Raw genomic sequence first — 25,963 nt, 5'->3', positions numbered from 1 at the left:
AGCAGCAATGTCCACAATAGCCAAACTGTGGAAGGAGCCTCGGTGTCCATCGAAAGATGAATGGATAAAGAAGATGTGGTTTATGTATACAATGGAATATTACTCAGCAATTAGAAACGACAAATACCCACCATTTGCTTCAACGTGGATGGAATTGGAGGGTATTATATGCTGAGTGAAATAAGTCAATCGGAGAAGGACAAACAGTGTATGTTCTCATTCATTTGGGGAATATAAAAAATAGTGAAAGGGAATATAAAGGAAGGGAAAAGAAATGTTGGGAAATATCAGGAAGGGAGACAGAACATAAAGACTCCTAACTCTGGGAAACGAACTAGGGGTGGTGGAAGGGGAGGAGAGCGGGGGGTGGAGGGGAATGGGTGACGGGCACTGAGGCGGACACTTGACGGGATGAGCACTGGGTGTTTCTCTGTATGTTGGTAAATTGAACACCAATAAAAATTAATTTAAAAAAAAGTAAAAAGAGCTTTCTCAACCTGAGAAAGGGCATTTATCAGAAACCCAGAAACCAACCACTAAACATTACATACTTAATGGTTAAAGACTGAATGCTTTCCCCCTAAGACAGGAACAAGTTAAGGATGTCTGTGTTCATCACTTCTGTTCAACATGAGGTCCTACCAAGTGCAAAAAGGCAAGACAAAGAAATACAAGGCATACATATGGAAAGGAATCTAATAAGCAAAGAAAAATTAAGTGAAATTAGCAAGGACACAGGAAACAAGGTCAACTGGAACAAATGAAAATTTTCCAACTGAAAAACTGACAATTTTAAAAAACCCACTTCCATTTATAACAGCATAAAAAAAGCACTTAGGAATAAATTCAACAAAAGATGCTTAGTATCTGCATATTGAAACAATAAAACATTGTTAGGAGACATTAAAGAATTAAATAAATGGAGAGATATTCCATATTCATGGATTGGAAGACGTGCCATTGTAAAAAAAAAAAAAAGTCATTATTTCCAAATTGATATATGAATTCAACACAAGCTCAATAAAAATTCCAACAGTATTTTTTTTAGAAACAGTGACCTTTACTCTAAAATGTATAGGAAATGCAAAGCACTTAGAAATACCAAAATAATCTAAAATAAAAGAACAATTTTGAAGGACATATATCACCATGTCTTAAGAATCACTAAAAACTACAAAAATTAAGACCGTGTGGTATTGATATACTGATGAAAAATAGACATATGAATCAATGGAAGAGGACAGAGTTTAAAAATAGATCCACATGTAAATGATCAGTTGATTTTTAAATAAAGATAATCCAATGGGAAAGACCATTCTTTTCAACAAATGGTTCTGGAAAAACTGGCTATGCCTATAGGAAAACAAAACGAAGACTGACCCTAAACTCATACCATATACAAAAATTAACCTGGAAGGAATCACAGATTTAAATACAAAAGCTAAAATCATACAAAAATTAACCTGGAAGGAATCACAGATTTAAATACAAAAGCTAAAATCATACAATTTCTAGAAGAAAACAGCAGAAAATCTTTGTGACTTTGGGATAAGCAAAAATCTGTTATTAAAGAAGCATAAAAGCAAAACTAAAACATCAGAGTTCATGAAATTAAAAACTTTGGGTCTTCAAAAGACATCATTAATAAAATGAAAAGGCAAGTCATAAACTAGAGGTAAATATTTGCAAAATATATGGACTTGTATCCAAAAAATATATAAAGAATGCTTATAATTCAATAGTAAGGCAAATAATCCAACTAAAAAATAGGCAAAAGATCATTTAAACAAACATTTCATTAAAAAATATATAAATGGCCAGTTAGCACATGAGAAGATGCCTAGAAATATATGCTCAAGAATAGCTAAAGTTAAAAAAAAGTAGTAATACCAAGTACTGGTAGAAACATGTAGCAACTGGAACTCTCAAACATTGCCGGTGAGATGCAAAATGGTACAGTCACTTTGCAAAACATTATGGCAGTTTCCTATAAAGTTAAACATGCACTTACCATATGACACAACAATTCCACTCCTAGGTATCTACCCAAGAAAAATAAAAACCTATGTCCACTTGCATGCAAATGTTCATGGCAGCATTATTCATAAAAGCCAAGAACTGGAACAACCTAAATGTTCATGAAATGGTGCATGGATAAACAAACTATGGTATATTCACACAATGGAATCCTACTGTGCAATAAAAAGGAACAAACTACTGACACACCCAACAATATAAATGAATCTCAGAAACATCACACTAAGTGAAAGAAGCCATACACAAAACACCAATGAGTTCATGTACAGGAGACCTGGGTAAAGGTAAATCACTGCAGATTAGTAGTTGCCTGGGGGTGAGATTGGGGAAAGGGAACTGAGTGTAAAGGGGTAAGAGATAATTTTTTGGAGTGATGTTCTAGGTCTTGATTTTGGTGGTTACCCAACTGTATGCCAAAACTCATCAATATGTACACTTAAAAATGGGTGAATTTTATTACATATAAATTCTACTTCAATCAACTGTGGGAAAAAAACCTCACATAAAACACAACAGCATTTTCTCCTTGACTAACTATAATTTTAAAATAATTGATAAAGAACTGTTTTTTAGGGCAGCCCCAGTGGCCCAGTGGTTTAGTGCTGCCTTCAGCCTGGCGTGAGATCCTGGAAACCTGGGATCAAGTCCCATGTCGGACTCCCTGAATGGAGCCTGCTTCTCTCTCTGCCTGTGTCTCTGCCTCTCTCTCTCTCTTTGTCTCTCATGAATAAATAAAATCTAAAAAAAAAAAACCCAAAAAACTTTTTTAATAAGAGGATTCAACACATGAAGGAAAATAATGCAAAACTTGGAAAAAAGACAAAGGGAAGGTTGCATGTCCTTTTAGTGTCATATTGGAGGACAGTTTAAAAGGTCCATGCAGGGGGGATCCCTGGGTGGCGCAGCAGTTTGGCGCCTGCCTTTGACTCGGCGCGATCCTGGAGACCCGGGATCGAATCCCACATCGGGCTCCCGGTGCATGGAGCCTGCTTCTCCCTTTGCCTATGTCTCTGCCTCTCTCTCTCTCTCTGTGACTATCATACATAAATTAAAAAAAAGAAAATGGCTCAGTCGGTTGAGCATCCTTTGGCTCAGGTCATGATCCCAGAGTCCTGGGATCAGCCCTGCATTGGGCTCCCTGCACATCTGGGAGCCTGCTTCTTCCTCTCCCTCTACGTGTGCTCTATAGTTCTCTCTCTGTGTCAAATAAATACATAAAATCTTAAAAAAAAAAAAAAAAAGGCCCATGTAAGAATTATTTCTCAAAGAAAATGTCATTGTGTCTGACTTTCCTATCTATTGTTGATTGAAAGCTCAGATGCTGTGAAGTTTTATGTTAACTTGCAGATTTCTGTGTCTAATAGAAATGCAAATGATTTCTGTTTAGAAGAAAAGATGACCTCAAAGGTGATCGGTTTACTGCCCTGTAGGACATCAATTTTGTATCTAACTTGCAGTCCTCTTTAAAATCCTTTTTCAAATGCCTATGAATACTAAGTCTTCAAATGCTCTTTGAACCAATTGTCCTTGCTATTTCTCTAAAAAAAGAGCTCAAAAATTTTGATCCAAGTTCATTCTGTAATTGTAATTCTCATTTAAAAAAAATCATACTCATTACTATTGTATAATGCTTCATTTGAGTGTCACTTCAAATAATCTCAGGCACACACTGATGTAAGTCATATATTTTGGGAAACCCATTAGGTTACACCTGAAATGAAAATGTGGAGGATTATATCTCAGTATACTGCACTTTTTAAATAACTTTGTGATTATTCTGTGTTAGTGCCACGGTTAGGGAAACTTGATGGAGCGCCCCCTTTATTTTTTTTTTCCATGTTGTAGCCTACCATGTAGACTTACAACGCTAACTTCTACCTCCTTGCTTTAAAGCCTTCAGAATGCTACCCCTTCAAAAAAGCGAAACTTGATTTTATCTTAGAAATCAATCAGTACTTTGTTTCTTGGATATTTCTTCTTCATCTCCAACTTCATCTTCAGTGACTTCAGACCCAGTGGTATATTCTTCTTCTTCTGAAAACAAGGATTGTTGTTTCTGAATTAAAACAAAAAAAAAAATCCTTTTAAAAATGTAGTACTAACACATCTCTAAAGGACTCTCTCAAACACATTTATCTAAATTTATTTTGGATGAATGAGCCAAACAAGATCTGAGGATGATCAATGCCTAGAACAACATAAGAATTTCTTTCTTTCTTTCTTTCTTTCTTTCTTTCTTTCTTTCTTTCTTTCTTTCTTTCTTTCTTCTTTCTTTTCTTTCTCTCTCTCTCTCTTTTCTTTTCTTTCTTTCTTTTTTTTTTTTAACATAAGAATTTCTACATTTAGGATAGGATCATATTACATTAAACATTTTAAAATTATTTCCTTCACATATTCTAGCAGAGTCATGGGCACATAATAGGCCCTCAGCATTTGTCAAACTGCACCTCTATCACTCAACTGAATGTATGTCCCTTGATATTAAGATTAAATAAAAATATAATAATTGCCAATATTAATGTAGTCTCATAAGCAAGCACAGGTACACATTTCCTGGATAAATGTGGCTCTGGATTACTCAACCCTATCTGTATCAGCTTCCTGAATCTACCCACTCACCCTGCTTTCTGTTATCACTGATCCAAATTCCAGTTGATTCTTGCAAAAAATTGGTGGCAGATGACAGAGTAATGGCAAATAGGTAAAGAAAAAAACAAACAAACAAAAAGCAACCAATCAATCAACCAAACAACCAAATACCTGGAACTTAATAGATTTGTTGCTTTGTTCTATGTCCTAATGGGACTTAAAAACAACTTTTAAAAGTCATTAGGGAGACTTAGGCAGTATGCAACCAGACAGTGGAGTATCTGTTTTAAACAATGGCATTTTCAGGAAGTGCAAAATTGTAGAAGCTGAAAAGGATAATTGCAATGAACTAAAATCTGTAAAATAAGATACTGATAAGATTCTATTAAACTAAACTTTAATTCTGAAAGAAAGAGATCCAGTGGAAAGTGGAATATAGTTCCTTACTTACCAGTTGCAGAGTCCAGTTTTTCAGTGACAAAAACTATAAGAAAAAGGAATAAAGAGATTAATAAGTCTGCATCCACCCAGATTGGAACTCCTTATTTTCATGTAGAGACTGTAGAAGAGCTGAAAAAAGCTGCAAGGATAGCTCCCTTCCAGGTTAAAACATAACTTAAAACTCAGGCTGAAAATGATGTGTTACAAATTTTTTATATTTGCTGCCTAGAGAAAGATGCATATGTTTACCAAAAAAAAAAAAAAAAGAGAGAGAGAAAAAGAAAAAGAAAATCAACACTCCCCAGTATCATTTCCAAAGGATAAGTATATCACATGCAGAGATAACTTATTTTTTTAACTATTTCAAACACTTTTTTATAAGATTTATTTATTTATTTGAGAGAGAGCGAATGCTCACACATGCATGAGCAGGAGGAACAGAGGGACAGGGAGAGAGAATCTTAGGCAGACTCTGTGTGGAATGTGACACAGGGCTCAATCTCATGACTCCAAGATCATGACCTGAGCTAAAACCAAGAGTCAGATGCTTAACCAACTAGGCCACCCAAGTGCCCATTCAATCATTTTTTAATGTTTACATTTTATTATAAACTAAGGAACCGGATTATATATGAATAGTAAAAAAATCTAATCTGCAATTTTGTATATAATTCACAAATGAAAGTTAATGACTGAATATTTGTAGCCATTTGGCTTTTACAATGCATTTTACATGGAATATGTCACTTTGTCAAGTAAATGCTACCTCACCCAATAAAAAGTTAGGAAGTTCACAGGCAAGCAGAAATTCCCTGGTTGTCAGTAACAAGAATCAGGGGAATCAAAGCTATCCAACCATTTGAAAAATATTTGTTTTCAAAACTTGCAAAAACTAAATGCATTCCTGATTATAATTAAAAAACAAATTTCATACCAAAAAAAGTTTATAAAATTAGGAGAGGACAAAATATCTCATTCATACTGTCTTCAACCCTCAAATCACTACTTGTCCATAATAAAACCTCTGAAGACCATGTTATACTTTTTCCCCAAATTTAAGCTGATTACTTAAGTTATTAGTTGAGGGCAAGGATATGTCCTATTGCCCTTAGAGTCCTACTAACTCAGAATAATACCCTGTTATGATCAAGTAGTCAATAAGTGCTTATTAAGTGAAAATTTCAATTTCAGTTTAAACCAATTATGTTTCTGTCAAAGATTAAATCCATCAATTGTTTTTTATCAAGAAAGAGTAAGTGAAACAAGTTACTCACAGCATTGAGCTCCCCACTTTTGGGGCCCCATGGTGTATTTGGCTCCAGTAAAACATCACAATCTAGACCCTTTTCATCACAGGAACCAACCCCAGAATCACTTGAAAGAAAAAGACATTTTACGGAGAAGTGTTCAATTTCATAAGAAGTTAAATGCAAATGATATCTTTTTTATTGCAAATATTTTATAAACCACTCTTTAGAAAAACAGTTCTTGAATATAAGGTACGCTACCTCAACATTTACATTTCTTAACTCATCTAGTGACTTCTCTAGCAGAAGACACTCCATATAGAGGAGCATCACTGCACTCCAAGCATGACAAGCCAGGTGGTGAAATGGGCTGCTATGACTGGAACTTCTGTGAAAACAGCCTTCATGAAAGGGTCTCGCAGCCCCTGACCTGACAGCCTACTGCAATTGAAAAATGACAGAAGTGACTTCAGAAATTATTAAATTCAAGTAATTCAAATTTATGCAAAGATGACCTACCTCAACCACTGGGTTTTTTTCTAGTTGTATTAATCAAGCATTTAAGAAGGGCTTAAGTAACTTGGGAAAAGAAAAAACTCTCAAAAATGGAATTGCACGTCCCAACCTTTCAATCACCAGAGACCTTTTTTTTTTTTATTAGTTTTTCTTCCCCTTGGACCCTCAATATTTTGAAGTATTTTTCCTATCAAATAAATAACCTGCTTGTTCTTAATGTAAACTAACATATAATTTCAGTAAGCTTTCTGAAATAATAGAATATCTGGAAACTGACATTATTGATTTGGGGAAGCACTAGAGTTTGGAGGATTCTGAAATGGAAAGCACCGAATAAAGCTGCAGCACAGCATTTCCCACCACTGCCCAACCCCCCATCTCACCTAACTGTATCTTTAGTATAAGGTACAACAATGACATCTTTATGTTTGTGCAGATCGTCCAGAATTCTAGCAGTTGGACAGGACAGCAAATCTCTACCTTCACCTTGATCATGAAGAGCAACAACGTGGTCCTTCACTTTACAACCCTGTCATGTAGGAGACACTGAGTTAGAGAGGTAGATTTGTTATAGAAATATTCTTTTAAAGAATACAGTACTCGTTCCTCGCTTTTATCCTTTTACCACTTAAGGATATATCTCTAAACTTTAGTTTTGCCTCACTTGTTTCATTTAACATTATGTTTTTATGACTCTATCACATTACTACATGTAAAAGTAATATTTGTTTTAATGTATATAATTCCACTGTATGAATATTTACCATTCATATATCTATTTTATAGTTGATGTGTGGGTTGTTTTCATTTTGCAGCTATTACAAATAATATTGCTGTGAACATTCTTTTACTTTTTCTGGTGCAAAAGTGCTCATGTGTACCAAATTATATTACTATCAGCAGTGTGTGAGACTTGCTACTCTACATACCCACTAAGATATTTTAATCTTCGTCATTCTGGTGAATGTGTAGTAGAATCTCATTGTGCTTTTAATTTGTATTTCCCCAATTACAAATGAGGTTAAGCTCCTTTTCTTATTTATGAGACAGCTAAATGTCTTCTTGTGTTAAACAGTTCCTATTATTTTCTTATTGATTTGTAAGAGCCAAAAAAAAATCTTAATACGAACCTTTTATGGATATGTGTTGCTAATAATGGTCCTAGCTATGCGTTTGTCTCCTGTTTAAGTTTGTTTAATGTAGTTTAAAATCTCTTTCTGGGGCACCTGGGTGGCTCAGTAGTTGAGGGTCTGCCTTTGGCTCAGGTCGTGATCCTGGGATCCTGGGATCAAGTCCTCACAGGGAGCCTCCTCCCTCTGCCTGTGTCTCTGCCTCTCTCTGTGTGTCTCTCATGAACAAATAAAATCTTAAACAAATAAATAAAAATTTCTTCCATAGGGCATCTGGCTGGATAAGTTGGTAGAGCATGCAACTCTTGGGCAGCCCATGTGGCTCAGCAGTTTAGCGCCGCCTTCGGCCCAGGGCATGATCCTGGGGACCCGGGATCAAGTCCTGGGTCAGGCTCCCTGCATGGAGCCTGCTTCCCCCTCTGCCTGTGTCTCTGCCCCTCTCTCTCTGTGTGTCTCTCATGAAGAAATAAATAAAATCTTAAAAAAAAAGAAAAAGAACACGCAACTCTTGATTTTGGGTTCATGAGTTTGAGCCCCATGCTAGGTGTAGTTTACTTAAAAAAATAAACAAATAAAATCTCTTCCTTCAGGGTATTATCTTTTTCTTATAAAAAGATTTATTTATTTGAGAGAGAAAGAGTACAAGCATCAGGGAGGGGCAGGGGGAAGGGAGAAGAAGGCTGCCCCCAGCTAGGGACTCAATCCCAAGTCCCCAGGATCATGACCTGAGCCCAAGGCAGACACTTAGCTGACTGACCCACCCAGGTGCCCTATTTTTTATTTAAACCTCTTTGTTTTTTTTTTTTTTAATTTATTCATTTATTTGAGGGAGGGGAGGGGCAGAATGTAACAGAGAGAACAGACTGGTCAAGGGAACAGACTCCCTGCTGAGCAGGGAGCCTGACACAGGGCTTAATCCCATGATCCTGAGATCATGAGCTGAGTCCAAATCAAGAGTCAGCTGCCTAACCAAATGAGCCACCCAGGAACCCCTTGTCATTTTTCTTTTTTTAAAAATTTATTTATGTATTTATTCATGATAGACATAGAGAGAGAGAGAGAGGCAGAGACACAGGAGGAGGGAGAAGCAGACTCCACGCCGGGAGCCCGATGTGGGACTCGATCCTGGGACTCCAGGATCGCGCCCTGGGCCAAAGGCAGGCGCCAAACCGCTGAGCCACCCAGGGACGCCCCCTTGTCATTTTTTATAGTTTATGATTTTCTACCAAAACTTTCCAAACTTGGCTTCTATCAACTTAAACTAGTAATTGTATTTATTTTATAGTTTCTGTCAATAATTCCAAGGGAGGGAGAAGCAGACTCCTTGTTAAGCAGGGAGCCCAATGCCGGGCTTGATTCCAGGATCCCAGGATCATGATCTGAGTTAGATCCCAACTGAAAGTGTAAGAGTGGAAATTTTATTCATTACTAACTCCATTTTTCCAGATCTTAGACCCTGATTATTACTCAAAATTCTGATAGGGCACCTAAAGATCAGCCCAGCCTCTTAGCTACTTTTTTCACACTGATATTTGTTCTCAGGAGCAAATACAAATGGCCCTGAGCACTGGCTCCCTTAGGGTTTCTATCATTTCCTGTACCTTAACACTAATTCCTCATTATCTGATTAGCTCTTTGAGGCTTTTAATATAATCTTTATATTTCATACATCTTTTTTAGTTGCCTTTGATGGGAGGGTTGGTCTGAATTACTCAGTCTGCCATTACTAGAAATATAAACCACCATATAATTTTAGATTTCTATTTAGATTTCACTTAGCCTACGAAATAACGTCAACCAATATCCATGAGGTCAGATATAAGATTTATCATACAGTTTAATTACTTTTTATTCCTCAACCATCTCACAGTGAATGAAATATAAGGGGTTAATTTAACCAGAAAACAGACAATAGCAAGACAAAGAGTTACAACTTTTGGAAGTATCGTTTAAAAAAATGTGAATGTGATAGTCAAAATAGAAATATTATAACCACAAAGAAATGCAACGATTAAAAATCATGTTATTGCAAAACATAACATAACCATTAATTAAACATCTTAGGCCTATCAAAGCTAATGCCATTTTGCTTAAAGTGTTATACCCGATTTAAAGAGCTTTGTATGCAAAGCATCTACCTAATGTGTGTGTGTTTAAAGATTTTATTTATTTATTTATTCATTAGAGACACATAGAGAGAAGGAGAGACACAGGCAGAGGGAGAAGCAGGCTCCCCACAAGGAGCCGGATGCAGGACTCAATCCCAGGACCCCAGGATCATGCCCTGAGCTGAAGGCAGACGCCCAACAGCTGAACCACCCAGGCGTTCCCCTAATGTTAAATACAAACATTATGTAGGTAACCTATTAGCTCACCAATAAAATTTCTGACTAACAGAAGTTGGTAATTGATTGCAAATATAACAAACTACCTTCCAGCATTAATCCCATGATCCACCATTTCAAAAACAATCACCCAAATTCCTTGGCCCTAAATCTCATCATACCCATCTGGCAAAACCCCAAACTGGATGAGCTCAATGACCCATTTCCTCCATGTTTGCATTCAAATAGCTTAGTGTTACAGGAGAGAATGACATAAAGGCATGCTGGATTTCACTGTAAATTTATGATTACCAATCTCCAATGGGCTCTCAAATTGCTTAATAAGCTATAACCTTTCTCTGGAAAATTCACTCACGTTTTCCAAAAAGACTATTTCAAACCTTCCATACTTCCTTCAAACCTTAGAACCATCCCTCTTTCCCTTCATTCTTAGCAGATGGTTTTACCTCCTACTTTATAGAGAAGAAAGAATGCATTAGATTGGAAAAACTTATCATCCAAATGACAAAAACACAATTTTACAAATATCCTCAACCAACTCTACTCTTTCTTTACTGTTACAATAGAGGAACTCCCCTTCCTCTTGTCTAAACTAATACTGCCACATGTGCTTATGATCCCATCCTACTCTGCATCCTCACAATTCTATACCATCAACCCTTTCTCAATTGGATCCTTCCCACTCACTTTTAAAAAGATGTCTCCTATTAAAACAAAATAAAGCAGAAACAATAAACAAATACCTATAATGTAATTATTGATCTAGCACTCCCATCAAAACAGATCTTTGCACATGAATTCCAGATTGCCAAAGTCAAAGGACAAATTTCTTTATTTTTTTTAATTTTTTTTTTAATTTTTTATTTATTTATGATAGTCACAGAGAGAGAGAGAGAGGCAGAGACACAGGCGGAGGGAGAAGCAGGCTCCATGCACCGGGAGCCCGATGTGGGATTCGATCCCGGGTCTCCAGGATCGCGCCCTGGGCCAAAGGCAGGCGCCAAACCGCTGCGCCACCCAGGGATCCCTTCTTTCATTATTTTATCTGACCTCTTGGCAGCATTTGGCCCCATGGACCACTTTCTCTTGCTTCAAACACTACTCCTTTGATTTTCATGACAACATCCTTGGTTTTCCTCCTATTATTTCTGCTGCTCTTGATGATTGTCTTTTGTAGGCTCATACTTTGCTATCCAGCCATTAAATTCTGGGAGTTTCTCTAGGCTCCGCTGTAGACTCTCTGTTCTTCTTATGCTCACATATCCCTGCTGGTTTCAGTTTTTACTTATTTGCAAGAAGACTGAAAATTATCACCTCCAGGTAGCCCATTCTCTGAGCCCCAAAACCCATATATCTAACATTCTTTGCCTGGCTGCCTCCTAAAACATCTCAATCTCAAAATGTCCAAAACAGAACACATGAGATTCTCTCCAAACCCAATTCCCTTCTTGTTCCCTTCTCAATAGCACTACCAGTATCTAGTAGCACAAGCAAGAAACTGAGTTATCCTTGACTCCTTCCTCTGTGATAAAACAATCAAGCCATATTATCTCCTAAATACTGAATTAATCTCTACAACCCTAAGCCAAGCTATCATATCATCTCTCTCTAACACTACTTGGTAACTTCTCTCATACCTGACTACACTTAATATTCCCAAGCCACTCTCCACACTGCAACTGATCTTCAAAACCCAAAATAAAGAAAAAACATGGCCTACCAGGTCCGGCCCTTACATGGTCTAACACCTATTTACCTTGCCAGCCTTTTCTTAAAATATGTGTGTTTTCTATAACAGGAAGTTTCATTCAGTCTCTCTCACCATGTACCTTTTGGCCTTGGTATTCAGACCGAAGTGCTCTTTCTCTTACATACTCCTATCCACCCTTCAGATTTCAACTGAATGCCAACTCCTTGACTTCAATGCCCAGGTCAGACGAGCTTATTACTGACCCTTATGGCCCTGCATACTTCTTCAAACATTTCTTTTTTCTTTCCTTTTGATACTACTGCATGAACTATAAGCTCCATGAAGGAAGAAACTAATTTTACAGAAATTACATTATTCTCTGCCTTGCACAGTGTGTGACACAACTGTGGTGCTTTATAAAGAACTGCTGTATAGATGAAGAGGAAGAAGGGCTTTAGGTTCTTTTCCATCACTGGCAAGTTTAATTACATAACATTTTCAAAAGTGTTAGTGATCAAGAACTTTAACCTACAGCAATACTCACATATTGTACCAAGATATATGTGCAAGGATGCTCATTACAATACTGTAATAACATCAATCTGGAAACAACCTAAATGTTCACTGATAGGAGGGATGGTTAAATAAACTGTGATATATGCATGACTTAGGATATTACAAAACAATGAAAGAAATGACAGAAAGATAACTTAGGTATATTGCTGATTGAAAAGGGCAAGTTACAGAATAAAATGAACAGTATTATCCTATTTCCAATATAAAAAATTTTGTGCCTGAAATGTATAAAACAAAGTCTGAAAGGAAATCGTTAACTGTGGTTACCTATAAAAAGACATGCAGAACAAGGAAGTAGTGTAGAGAGGGACTTCTACTTTTAACTATATTTTTGTATTGTTTAAAGTCTTTTCTACATGAATGTGTCACCTTTATGCTTTAAAAACAATTAAAGGGGAAAAGATTTAAATAAATAGTGTTAGTGGGCACTGTAACTACAAAAGGGCAACATCCAAAATCTACCTTTGGAGGGGCACCTGGTTGGCTCATTGCTCTTTGGTGGAGCATGAGACTCTCGATCTTGAAGTTGTAAGTTTGAGCCCCATGTTGGTTGTAGAGATTACTTAAAAAAATAAATCTTTAAAACAAATAAACAACAAACACCAAAATTCACCTTTGTAAGTTGAGTAGGATCAAACCGAAGAACCTTCTGGTTACAGCAGGGATAAATACCAGTGCCAATAGTATTTAGTGAACTTGTAGTAGGATAAACCACTGTTTCTGAGTGATATTGACAATGTGAAAATTCTATACAGAGAAAAGCCTGAATAGAAGAAATATATAAAATCAATTATTATTTCCACAATAAAATTATACATCTCAAAAAACTTTTACTCTGGACTACATAATGTATGTTCTATTTATTTTTTTATTTTTTATTTTTTTTTTGTATGTTCCATTTAAATAACAGGTATAGAAAAGGCAAATCTCTAGAGAAACAAAGATTAGTGGTTGCATGGAGCTGTAGATAGATTGGAGAATTACAGCAAATGGACACAAGGGACCTTTTTGGAACGATGGAAATGTACTAAAATTGGATGGTGGTGATGGATGAACAACTCTGTAAACTTACTAAAGATCAGTGAATTGTACACTTAAATGAATGAATTTTTTTAAAAGATTTTATTTATTGGGATGCCTCGGTGGCTCAGCGGTTAAGTGCTGGCTTTTGGCCCAGGGCATAATCCTGGAGTCCCTGGATTGAGTCCCACATTGGGCTTCTTGCATGGAGCCTGCTTCTCCCTCTGATGTGGGACTCAATCCCAGAACCCTGAGATTACAACCTGAGCCAAAGTCAGATGCTCAAGCACTGAGCCATCCAGGTACCCTACAATGAATGAATTTTATGGCAAGTGATTACACCTCAATAAGGCTATGAAAAAAGCAAAAACAAAACACTTTACTAATATTTCAGATGCATTAAATTGATCTTGATGTATATCTGATTTTATAAACAGCTAATCAAATAAAACTTTTTCCAATAAAAAAATAAAATAAAATTTGCCTCATTTGATTATTCTTTGACATATTCCTTTTAAAGATTTATTTATGTATTTATTAATGAGAGACACACAGAGAGAGGCAGAGACATAGCAGAGGGAGAAGCAGGCTCCCTGTAGGGAGCCCAATGTGGGACTTAATCCCAGTAACCTGGGATCATGACCTGAGCTGAAGGCAGATGCTCAACCACTGAGCCATCCACGTGCCCCTCTTTGACATATTTTTAGAGGTAAATATTTAGAACCAATGTTAATGAAAATTATGTAATCACTTTGAGTCATCGGTGAAAAAATTTATCAAGTTATAACAATAAAATAGTTTTCAGATATGTTTATAAATGGTAAAATAAAGAAAATAACGAAATTAACAAATTTTTAAAAAATATTTTATTTATTTATTCATGAGAGACAGAGAGAGAGAGGCAGAGACAGAGGCAGAGGGAGAAGCAGGTTCTATGCAGGGAGCCTGATGTGGGACTCGATCCCAGGACTGCAGGATCACACCCTGAGCCAAAGACAGATGCTCAACCACTGAGCCACCAAGGTGTCCCCAAAATTAACAATTTTAAGCACTGGTTTTGAACATAAAAGCAGTAAAAGATAGTCTATAATTCAGAATTCTTAGTTGTTAGTTCCAATTATGATTTTCAAAGTTTTTGATTAAAAATTTTTGAGTCTGGGAGAGCCTCAGTGGCTCAGTTGGTTAAGCAGCCAACTCTTGACTTTGGCTCAGGTCATAATCTTAAGATCCTTAGATTAAGCCCTGGGCCCCATGTCAGGCTTTGCATTCAGCAGGGAGTCTGCTTGGGAATTTTCTCTCTTCCTCTGCTCCTCACCCCCACAGTCTTTGTCTCTCTAAAATAAATAAATCTTTAAAAATTTTTTTGAGATAAGAGCTATAAGGTGCACATTCATACACCAAATATTTGGATATGAACTATTTTATGAGTTTATAAACTCTCCATAGTAAATATTGTAAATCAAAATTCCATTTGCTATAAAGAAGTGAAAAAAATCCCTCCATATTCTGTTCTGACATGCTAAACATATCAGATTTTAGAAGCTTAATATCCTTGATGATTAGTGATACTCTATTGTGGGGAGGACTAGTACATACCTAATAAGTCTAAAAAATAAAAAAAAAACCTAACCTAACTATGAACAGTGCTAGTGAGGATGTGGAGCAACTAGAACTCTCATATATAACTGGCAAGAACGCAAAGTGACTCAAGGACTTTGGGAAAATGTTAGGAGAGATAAATGTTAAGCTTACATTTACCACACAATCCAGCAATCCTTCTTCTAGGTAATAACTTAAGAGAAATGAGAACCTATCTTCACATGAAAAGCTGTATAGAAATGTTTATACTTGCTTTTTTCGTAATGGCCCTAAACTAGAAATACTATAAAGTCCCTTGCCAGTGAGTGAATAAACATATTGTGATACATTTATACAATAGACTATCTAGCACTAAAAAGGAATAAACTGACACATAAAACAATGTGGATAAATTTCAAATCCATTTGCTAAGTAAAAGAAGCCAGATTCAAATAGCTAAATATAGTATGATTCTATTTATATGACATTCTGGAAAAGCCAAAACTATAGGGATAGTAAATAGATCAGTGTTGCCAGAGGCTGGTGTAGAAGGGACTGAGAAGGTACCCAGAGGAATTTCTAAGCTGAGGGAAGTGGCTTATGCTTTGACAGTGGTGGTAGTTATATGACTATATGCATCTGTCAAATCTCATAAAAAGGATGAATTTTATTGTATAAGGATAAATTTTACTATTCGGATATTTACCTCAACAAATCCAATTAAAAAAATTTGGGGGATTGGTAGTCCATTTGTGGAAACTTAAATAGTTTGAAAAAAACTCACTCTGATGGTTTTGATAAGCTGCTCTTCCTTCCACCTACTGAAAGTTGTTAATCAAGTGAGAGATGAAAATTCCTGGGGGCAGGGAGACATTAGGGATTCATAAAAAATTTGTAGAACACTCTGGATTTATACCTAAGACTGATTAGGAATAACTGTGACCTACAAAGATCTATTTATTCTCTAAAAGGATTTATTATAGGCACCTTCAAATAGCAAGCTTTCTTGTGCTTTTATTAAAGACTTCACTTATGAAAAAATGAACAAAATCTTTTAACCTTTTTTTGGGAACACAACTGCTACAGTAAGAACAGAACATACCAACAGTACTGTATCTACAAAGTGCTTCTGAATTTCTAAAGAAATTAATGGGCTAAGAGAGAAAGAGTTTAGCTTGAAATAACTGAAGGCAGTAAGGATTTTGGTTTTTTTCTCCACTGAAAAAACAGATTTGGTCACTTAAAATCTGTTGGTTTTCTAAAAAATAAACAAGGTATGATTATTTCAGCAATGACAAAAGGAGGATGAAGAGAGACAAAGTCAGATGCAAGCAAAGTTTAATAGTATCATTGTTCTTGGCACTAGTTTCGTTAAAAAGATGTCAGATACTGTCCAAATATACTCAAACATACTAATTCAGCAGCATATATTTAAAAAGCCTGCTACACAGGGCATCTGCTGTCTCAGTTGGTAGAGAATGCAACACTTGATCTTGGGGTTGAATTTGAGTCCCACATTGGATGTAGAGATTACTTAAAAAAAAAAAAAAAAAGATTTTATTTATTTGAGAGAGAGAGAGAGAGAGAGAGAGAGAGCACAAGCAGGAGGAGCAGAAGAGGGAAAAGTAGGCTCCCCACTGAGCAGGGAGCGTGATGTGGGGCTTGTTCCCAGGATCCTGGGATCATGACCTGAGTTGAAGGCAGATATTTAACTGACTGAGTCACCCAGGAGCCCCTTAAAAATAAAATCTTAAGGGGGAAAAAAAAAAAAGGCCTGCTATGATTGCGTGAGAGCAAGATATTAAAAAGAAAGAGGAGCACCTGGGTGGCTCAGTAGTTGGGCGTCTGCCTTTGGCTTGGGGCACAGTCCTGGGGTCCTTGGATTGAGTCCTGCATCGGGCTCTCCATGGGGAGACTACTTCTGCCTGTGTCTCTGCCTCTCTTGTCTCTTGTGAATAAATGAAATCTTTTAAAAAATAAATAAATAAAAGAAAAAGAAAAAAAAAAACCCTCACCTGATAACATCTTGAACAAGTAAGCCAGTTGACTGTACCCCACAAGCGCCAATAAACATCTCTCCAAGATTTTAAGTCTTCAAAAAGACTATTCAAATACTCATGAACATCCCAAGTCTTATCCCTGGGGAAAAGAGCCTCAATTATTATATTATTTCACAAGCAAGTAACATAAACAATTTATTTTAAGCAAATGTTTTTAAATTTGTGGGTTATTTACAGAAACATCTCCCAAATGATAGCTGTGGGATGGACTATACTGAGCAGTAGAAAAAATTTCACTTGGGAGTTTGTTTATTCCTTTTTTCTGTGGACAATAGAAAAATATATGAAATATTAAATGCTAAATTATTTTGCTAAACTAGATAAATTATTTTGCTAAGCTATATTAAATATGGTTTGAGCAGGTTAATAGTTGGGACTTAGGCATATAATACTTTATTCTGATTGTGCATACTATAAAATAAGTTACAAAATCATTGGTGATTCTAAACATTTCTTTGTATTATTTTCAAAAAACATTCTCAAGTAATTAAGTAACACAATAATATATAATCAGGTCTTGGTAACACACATTTTTTAAGTTAATATAAACTTAAAAAAAAAAACAGCCAAGGCTTAAAACCCTACTTGCAATGTCTATGTGTAACTCAAGTTCCTATTTTTCCCAAGTCCCTTAATAATTTTGAACTTTTGCTATCTTTGTCCTTAACGTAGCAAAATGTCATGATGCTATTACAAATTGCACAGGCACATGTTTTAATTAAAGACAACTGAAAAAATGTCATCCACAAATGACTTACAGGAAAATACTTTAAATAAAACAAGAAAAATGGATGTTGAAGTCAATATCAATTTTTTTCACATAGTTAATAATTATTGCTGTCAGAATGGAAGTGCTTTCTAAAAGGTGAGATCAAGTCTCAAAGCAAAAAAGTATAAAATCCCAGGTTTATAACTAATGAATACTGTATGAAGAGAAAAATGAAACATTTTAAGCATGACTGTTGGGGGGCATCTGGCTGGCTCAGTCAGAGGAGCATGTGACTCTTGATCTTGTGGTCTTGAGTTTGAGCCCCATGTTGGGTGTAGAGATTACTAAAAAAAAAAAAAAAAAAAGCTTAAAAAAATATTAAAAAAAAAGCATGACTGTGCTAGAGTCAAACGTGTTTATCTTTGTTTTAATGTTTAAAATAAGAAACTTAACATTTATACTATTTTTTTCCTTTAACAAAAGTGCTGTACATTTTTAACAGAAAAAGAACAAAATCAAAGCATCCATAATACTATCACTTAAAGGTAACACTGCAGTTTACATTTTAGTGATGTTTTAGTTTTATGACCTGTCTTTTTTTTTTCACTTAATTCATTGCTAACAACTTGCTACATAAGAATATATACTCTTACAACATTATTCTCAAAGGCTGCACATTAAAAATTGACAAGACATGTATAGACATATATTAAAATATATATATGTATACACACTTCAAAAAAATATATATATACACACACACTACTGCATGGATATATTTTATTTTAGTTCACTTTATCATTTGGATGTTTCCTTTTTTTTCTATTTAAACAATATAGCAATAAATATTCTTCTTGAGTGCTTTTACAAATCTAGCATTATCTCTGGATAAATTCCTAGCAGCATGATATTTTTAGAGAATATATACATTTCAGAATTTTTGGTTTTCTGAGATATTATACCAATTTATGATACTTTTTCCCCCAAATGAGAATGACAACTGGTTTTGAACTTAAAGCAGAATAAAACAGAACTATATCTTAATGGAATACTGACAATGTATGAAGAATAAATAGATTAAGGAATATTCAATTTTAAAGACAATTTCCTCATTTACCAAAATTTACCTGAAAGTAAATTTGGTTCTATGTTTTTTTTTTTTTTTAATTTATTTATGATAGTCACAGAGAGAGAGAGAGAGAGGCAGAGACACACAGGCAGAGGGAGAAGCAGGCTCCATGCACCGGGAGCCCGACGTGGGATTCGATCCCGGGTCTCCAGGATCGCGCCCTGGGCCAAAGGCAGGCGCTAAACCACTGCGCCACTCAGGGTTCCCCTGGTTCTATGTTAAATTCAGTATGTTTGTATAAATAAAATCAGATAATGAAACGAAATCATTTTTATGGCAATGGCCAGAATATCTTTCAAGATTAATGTACACTCACACTTTTACTATTTTAAAGTTTAAAAATATCATGAAATTTACTCAGTAAACAAAATACAGCTTTTATATAAAATTTTTTTGAAAGTATCTAAGTCAAAGCTGAATCACATTCCGAAAAAAATGTTATTCTATTCCTTATAAAACTAGTTAAAGTTTTAGAAAAACACTGGTAATTCACATTTAAAAGCTGTATTTTATTTTCACTGCACCTTATGTGAATGTAGATAATATTTCCATGTTGATCCACATTGATTTTTCCAGGAATGCAAGGAATTCTTCTTTCTGTTTCCTTTGTTAAAAGTTTTTTACACAAACAGCATCTATAACACAAGAAGATACAAAAACACCCAAGAAGAAAATTTTAAAGGGAATAAAATTAAAGAATTCAGCTATATTGTATAGAATACCAAAGAAAAACACATTACTGTACCTGTATAATGTTGCTGCATTATTCCGAGAATCTGGGTTCAAGTATTCAGGATCAAAAAGTCTCTCGATCTTCTTACAAAAAAGTTTACTATTAACAACAAATGACCAACAAATTAATTTTCTATTGTTTATATTACTAAAGTTACTTGATGGTGATGAAAATAAATACTGACTTACCTGCATATGTAGAAAATAAAATTAATAAATCCTTGGGAAGACTCTCTTTGGGAATTTATGATATATTTATAGTGTTTTAAGTAAATAAACCTAATGATAAATGCTTAATCAAGAATGTATTTTTATAAGAATATTTGTTTGGAATATTCAATATTGAAGAACTTGAAAGCTTAACAATCCTGGATCTACCAACAACTTGATATATGATCTCTGGCAACTACTTAACCTTTCTGAACCTTGTTTTCTCATCTATAAAATGGGGTTTATAATTCCAAACTCACAAGGTTTTATGAGGGTTAAATAAACAGTGTTTTTAAAGAGTGCTAGATATAGCATTAAGCATTCAATATATGTTAATAAAAATTTTATTATTATGCACAATGTGACTAAACTTTAAGTCTCATGCCATTAATTCCAACTGTATATCCTGAGGCCAGATCTGGATATTAATCCCATTCTATGTATTAAGCTCTCAGAATTCAAATTACTACATACTAAAAAAATACTATAAAGCCACTGTCATTAAGATAGTGTGCTACTGATACAAGTATAAACAAAGAAATCAATCATACTGGACAGTTACATGCAAAAAAATAAAAACTGGATCACTTTCTCACACCATACACAAAAAACCTTCACATCGATTAAAAACCTAAATGTGAGACCTGATACCATAAAACTCATAGAAGAAAACACAGGCAGTATAATTTCTTTGTAACTTTTTTATAGATAGCTCCTTAAGCAAGGGAAACAAAAGCAAAAATAAACCATTGGGACTACATCAAAATATAAAGCTTTTGCAAAGCAAGGAAACCATTAACAAAACAAAAAGTCAACCTATTGAGTGGGAGAAGATATTTGCAAATGATATATCTAATAAGGGGTTAAATATCCAAAATATATAAGGAACTTATACAATTCAATACCAAAAACCTCAACCCAATTAAAAAATGAGCAGAGGATTTGAATAGACACATTTCCAAAGAAGACATACAGATGGTCAACAGCCAAAAGATGCTCAATATCACTAATCATCAGGGAAATGCAAATCAAAACCAAAATGAGATACCACCTTACAAGTGTCAGAATGGTTAGAATAAAAGACAAGAAATAAGTAAAAGCAAGGATGTGGAGAAAAAGGAACCTTTGTGCATTGTTGTTGGGAATGTAAATTGGTGCAGCCACTATAGAAAACAGACGGAGGTACCTCAAAAGATTGAAAATAGAACCACCATATGAACTAGTAATTCTATTACTGGGTATTTGCTCAAAAACAAAACAAAACAAAACAAAACCCCACATTATGGGATGCCTGGGTGACTCAGTGGTTGAGCGTCTGCCTTTGACTCAGGGCATGATCCTGGGATCCTGGGATCAAGTCCCCCATCTGGCTCCTGCAGAGAGCCTGCTTCTCCCTCTGCCTATGTCTCTGTCCCCCTCTCTCTGTGTCTCTCATGAATAAATAAAATCTTTAAAAAAATAAAAAACCCACATTAATTTGAAAACACATCTCCCATATACAGTCACCTAATTTACAGTAAAGTTGCCACTGTAATTTAGTGAAGAATGTCTTGCAAAGAAATCTCACCCAGTTCATGATTTCAAATCTATCTACTCTTGTATTTCTATTTTAAGCTCTGACTTCTGACCTAAGTTTCAGACTTATATATCCACCTATCTCTGCTATCCTACCTGGATGTCCCTAAAGCATATTAAATATATCAAATAATCTTAAGAACTAAACCCATCTCTTGATGCCATCACCCCAATATCTCCTCTATTGATGGCACTATAATCCACTTAATTGCTCAACCTCACACTAGGTTTAAACTAGGTAAATTTTTCACTTAGTATAATGCCCTCCAGGTCCATCCATGTTGTCACAAAAGTCATCCTTTTATGGTTAAGTAATATTCCATCTGAAAACATATATGCATCCCTATGTGTATTCATTATTTACAATAGCCCAGATATGGAAGCAATCCAGGTGTGCACTGATAGATGGATAAAAAAAGATATATATATGTATATATACAGTGAAATATTACCTCTTTGCCAAGACTTAAAACAGTACCTAAATGATATGACCACTCCTGACCTCATCTCCTACTATTCTTTCTCTTTATAATAAGGCCTACCTTAATTATTTTTAACATACTTCACTAACACAATACACTCATATATACATTATACAAAATAATTTAAGTACTAATTTTTATCTAGAGCCATTTGCTCTGGATAAATTTTATTTTACTTGCAATAAAATAGAAATATTTCTAAAAATATTCTAAAAATAGAATATATCACTAAAATGAAATTCAAATATATTCCCTCTAATAGGGACATTTGGTTAAAATTAAATTAAGAAAATTACCTTCGAAATTTATCTTTCTTGTCCTTTAAATCATCAACTTCATTGTGTGTGAAAAGATCAGCTATACGTGTAAGAAGATTTGCATTAATACAGTTCATGTTGCATGGGGTAGCTACTATGGCATTCATATTTTTGTGGCAATACTGAATACATTGTTCAACCTAAAAAAACACATGATAGAAAATGAATGTTGAAAAGAGTAGCAATGAAAGATCATGTCATGTCATGATGTCATGTCATGTCAATAACCTTCTTGGTTAATCTATACTATTCCAAAGTAAGCCAACAGGCCATATTTGTACAAACACATACAGAGCTAGGAAAATAATCTTCAGTTTTCTTAGCATACTTTAAACAATAGTACAATCTTTCATAATTGCGGCAGATATAAATCTCAGTCAACAAACTCAAGTATACAAGATACGTGGCTTCCAATCACTAGACCCAGTGGCAATATGAAGCCTCTACCTCTGAGTGGCTAAGATATAATTTTAGTCACTTTAGGGTTTTCACAGTTGTGTTGTGCTTGCTTTCTGATTTTCTTCCCTTCTCCAACCTGAGGTATATTTACTTACTTTTTAAGGTAGACTTGGGTTTTGGGGGAAAGTGGTGCTGGCTAATCATGTATTTTCAAAATATTTTGTTTATGGCATAAAAAATATGCTGTAGGGCTTAGACTTCAACACTCAAAGGTTAAGGACGCTTTTCATCTCTGCTTTTTTCTGTAACCCTTCCCTGAATTAATGCCAACAACTAAATGGGGAGCAACTAAAGAAGAATATGGAGAACTAGTAAAACCTCAATTAAACAAATTTCACATCTGTTAATATAGCAAAGAAGTACTCTGCTTTAACATAAACATATATAAACATGTGAATAAGAAATTAAAAGGAACAAATAAATCTAATGTAGACCCTGATATGTGCATATACATATTGCGTTTTTACATTTACCAATTACTATTAAGCAATAGATGTTAGCATCTGGTTTTACAAATACACGATTATAGTAATAATTAGATATTTGTTTTTAATTCACCGAATTATAAATGAAAGACACAAATAAATAAAACATGCCTAAAGAAATTACTTAGAAAATATATTCCGATTAATTTTCATTTAATTTCATTTTAGAGCAAAACCTCTCTTCCATCAAAGCTAATTCTGCTTAGTTTCATCTAATTTAATAGTTATTCCTTGCAAGATAAATTATTTGCTTTATAGGCATGATAATGATATATAATAGTCTAACACCTTTCCCACAGAAAAAGAGCAGTTGATTTTTTTTTTTTAAGAGCAGTTAATTGCAATGGGATTGTAAGCAGAAAGAATTAGGAGTCCGTAGAATAAGAAAGATGAGACAAAACTTTTCTAACATAGAAGTCATTTTAGGGCCCATGCTATTTTCTGTATCTGTGTCCTACTTGCCCAAGCACACTTCTTGCAGAACCTCCTAGGAGGTGCCAGAGTTACAAAGAAATACAAAGACCTCAGTAGTTAAGGATTTTAAGGGAACCAAGGGAATGTAAAAACAGTTTCCATCAGCCTGGAAATAGCCTGACCATGTAAGAGACAACAAATTGGTGGTAAATGCTCTGCTGTTTCCAAAGTAAGGTCGGCCATGCATTCCTTAACAGAGATACCAAGATACCACACAGTTGATGCTCATAACCCCTTCCCCTCTTCAGTTACCTCTGCTTTATTATAATATTAAAGTCTCTACCCTAAAAAGAGCACAAGCTTCACTAAAATAGCATAGGTCACCTGTATCTTATAACCCATCTTTACTTGCAATGACAGAGCTCCTCTTTATGGATATTTATCCTAAACCCTAAATAAAAGGAACTGCTCACCCCTGCTTGGGAAGTAATGGAAGTTGTTTTTGGAAGTTATTCCTTATTTGTTGCAAATAGTTTTCCTTTGTGTGACAACTCTACCTGATGTAGTCTCTATCTGTAACTAAGGAGGAAATTCCTTTTAGTTCAGTTACAGAATCACACTTTTGAATTAACAACTATTTTAGTAAGATGTCTTAAAAATTTCTAGACACTTGAAGAAAAAATCAAGTTGTATGTTAAATTAAGCACAGGTGAATAAGAAAGCTTGGATTTTTTTTTTTTTTTTTTACAGAGAAAAGAGGAGGAGAGAGGTGTGGGGGAAGGAGGAGGGGAGGAGGGGAGGAGGGGGAGAGGGGAAGAGAGAAAGAGAGAGAGAGAGAATGAATCTTAACTAGTCTCCATACCCAGAGTAGAGCCCAACGCAAGGCTCAATCTCACAACCCTGAGATCATGACCTGAGCCAAAACTGAGAGTCAATGTTTAACTGACTGTGCCACCCAGGCACCCCAAAAAAGAGCCTGGATATTTTGTTAATACTTACCAATGAATCCATTTTCAAAAACTCTGAAGAAATAAGAATTGAAATGACATTTCCTGGCTCTAAAAAAAAAGAAAAAAATTAAATTTCCCTTTTGATTTGTACTTCAACCTCCTCAGAACAGGCTCCTTCTCACCTTAAAGGAGGATGTTACATTATAAGAGCAATTTATCATAACCATACTACATCATATATCTTAGATACATGAAAGAAAGACAATGTAGTGTTAAAATACAGGGTACAGAGTATAGTTTTATACCAAGTAAAAGACTCCAGCTTTTAGATATAGGTATAGGAAAAGCACATAGTAAATCTGCGCTGGTATTAGATTTATATCAAGTAAAAGACTCCAGTAAAAGATATGACACATGCAAACTTTTCTCCTTACCTAAATCACAAAAAAAGATAATTAAAAGTGAGACTAAAAAAAAAAAAAAAAGTGAGACTATAATTCATTACATAAAAAAAATCATAGCGAGAAACTCCTTTAAATGATTAATGAAAGCACTTGTTAGTAGTGAAATTATCTCAAAAGCAGTAAAATGCTTGTTATGAACAAATATTTAATTAAAAAACTCTGAAAGATAATATAAAATTTACTATGGTTGAAGTACTAAAGTTACTTCCTAAAGGCTGAAGTGAGCCTTGAGAGGCATAACCAGGGAAAGGGAAATGCCAACTGACACTATTATTTTGGTAAACCTAAGTCATCTCCTGTGAGATATGTTTAAGAAAAAAAAAAGCTGTGATTTTTAGCATTCTAGTACTAAGACAATTCTTCTAAATAAAGGACTATGCAGACATTGATCAAAATAAGTAATCCTAATCTTTATTTAAGTAGTATTTCTAGGTTAAATAGCAATGGTGAAGGGAGGAGGGAACTAGTGAAAAATCCCTCAGGGAAGTGTAATATAGCCCATTCCAGCTAAGACTCATCATCTGCATTATTAGAGATTTAATTAAGCATTTTGGTGGTTTTCCTGGTTAGAATAAAGATTGTTTTTATTTATTTATTTATTTTTAAAAAGATCTTATTTATTTAGAGAGAACGTGCATGCATGCACACACACACAAGTAGAGGGAGGGGCAAAGGGACATGGAGAGTGACTCTCAAGCAGACTCCTGAGTGTGGAGCCTAATGTGGGAATTCAATCTCACAACCTCAAGATCATGACCTGAGCTGAAATAAGGAGTTGGAAGCTAAACTGACTGAGCCATCCAGGTAC

General features: G+C 35.0%; 1 protein-coding gene across 7 annotated transcripts in view; it reads right to left on the bottom strand.

Annotated features, from left to right (window-relative positions):
* Positions 1 to 25,963, bottom strand: part of SANBR (SANT and BTB domain regulator of CSR) — a 54,840-nt gene that overhangs the window by 15,193 nt on the left and 13,684 nt on the right. For 6 of the 7 annotated variants that reach the window (XR_011998064.1, XM_072743124.1, XM_072743123.1 and 3 more), the window contains 10 exons: positions 24,741 to 24,799; positions 22,363 to 22,523; positions 19,813 to 19,899; positions 19,592 to 19,702; positions 17,185 to 17,308; positions 13,185 to 13,334; positions 7,214 to 7,359; positions 6,342 to 6,441; positions 5,078 to 5,110; positions 3,994 to 4,093 (listed from right to left, as the gene is read on the bottom strand). Coding sequence is in view for 6 of the 7 variants with exons in the window: in XM_072743124.1 (XP_072599225.1) it covers positions 3,994 to 4,093; positions 5,078 to 5,110; positions 6,342 to 6,441; positions 7,214 to 7,359; positions 13,185 to 13,334; positions 17,185 to 17,308; positions 19,592 to 19,702; positions 19,813 to 19,899; positions 22,363 to 22,523; positions 24,741 to 24,799 (1,071 nt within the window). In the remaining variant the exon portion in view is untranslated. The remainder of the gene's footprint in view (positions 1 to 3,993; positions 4,094 to 5,077; positions 5,111 to 6,341; positions 6,442 to 7,213; positions 7,360 to 13,184; positions 13,335 to 17,184; positions 17,309 to 19,591; positions 19,703 to 19,812; positions 19,900 to 22,362; positions 22,524 to 24,740; positions 24,800 to 25,963) is intronic. The other variant, XM_072743125.1, reaches the window with a different exon arrangement.

The sequence above is a fragment of the Vulpes vulpes genome, chromosome 16 (assembly GCF_048418805.1).
Source record: "Vulpes vulpes isolate BD-2025 chromosome 16, VulVul3, whole genome shotgun sequence".
NCBI lineage: Eukaryota > Metazoa > Chordata > Mammalia > Carnivora > Canidae > Vulpes > Vulpes vulpes.
The sequence above is the reverse complement of the archived record's forward strand: the minus strand, read 5'-3'. Positions and strand labels throughout refer to the sequence as shown.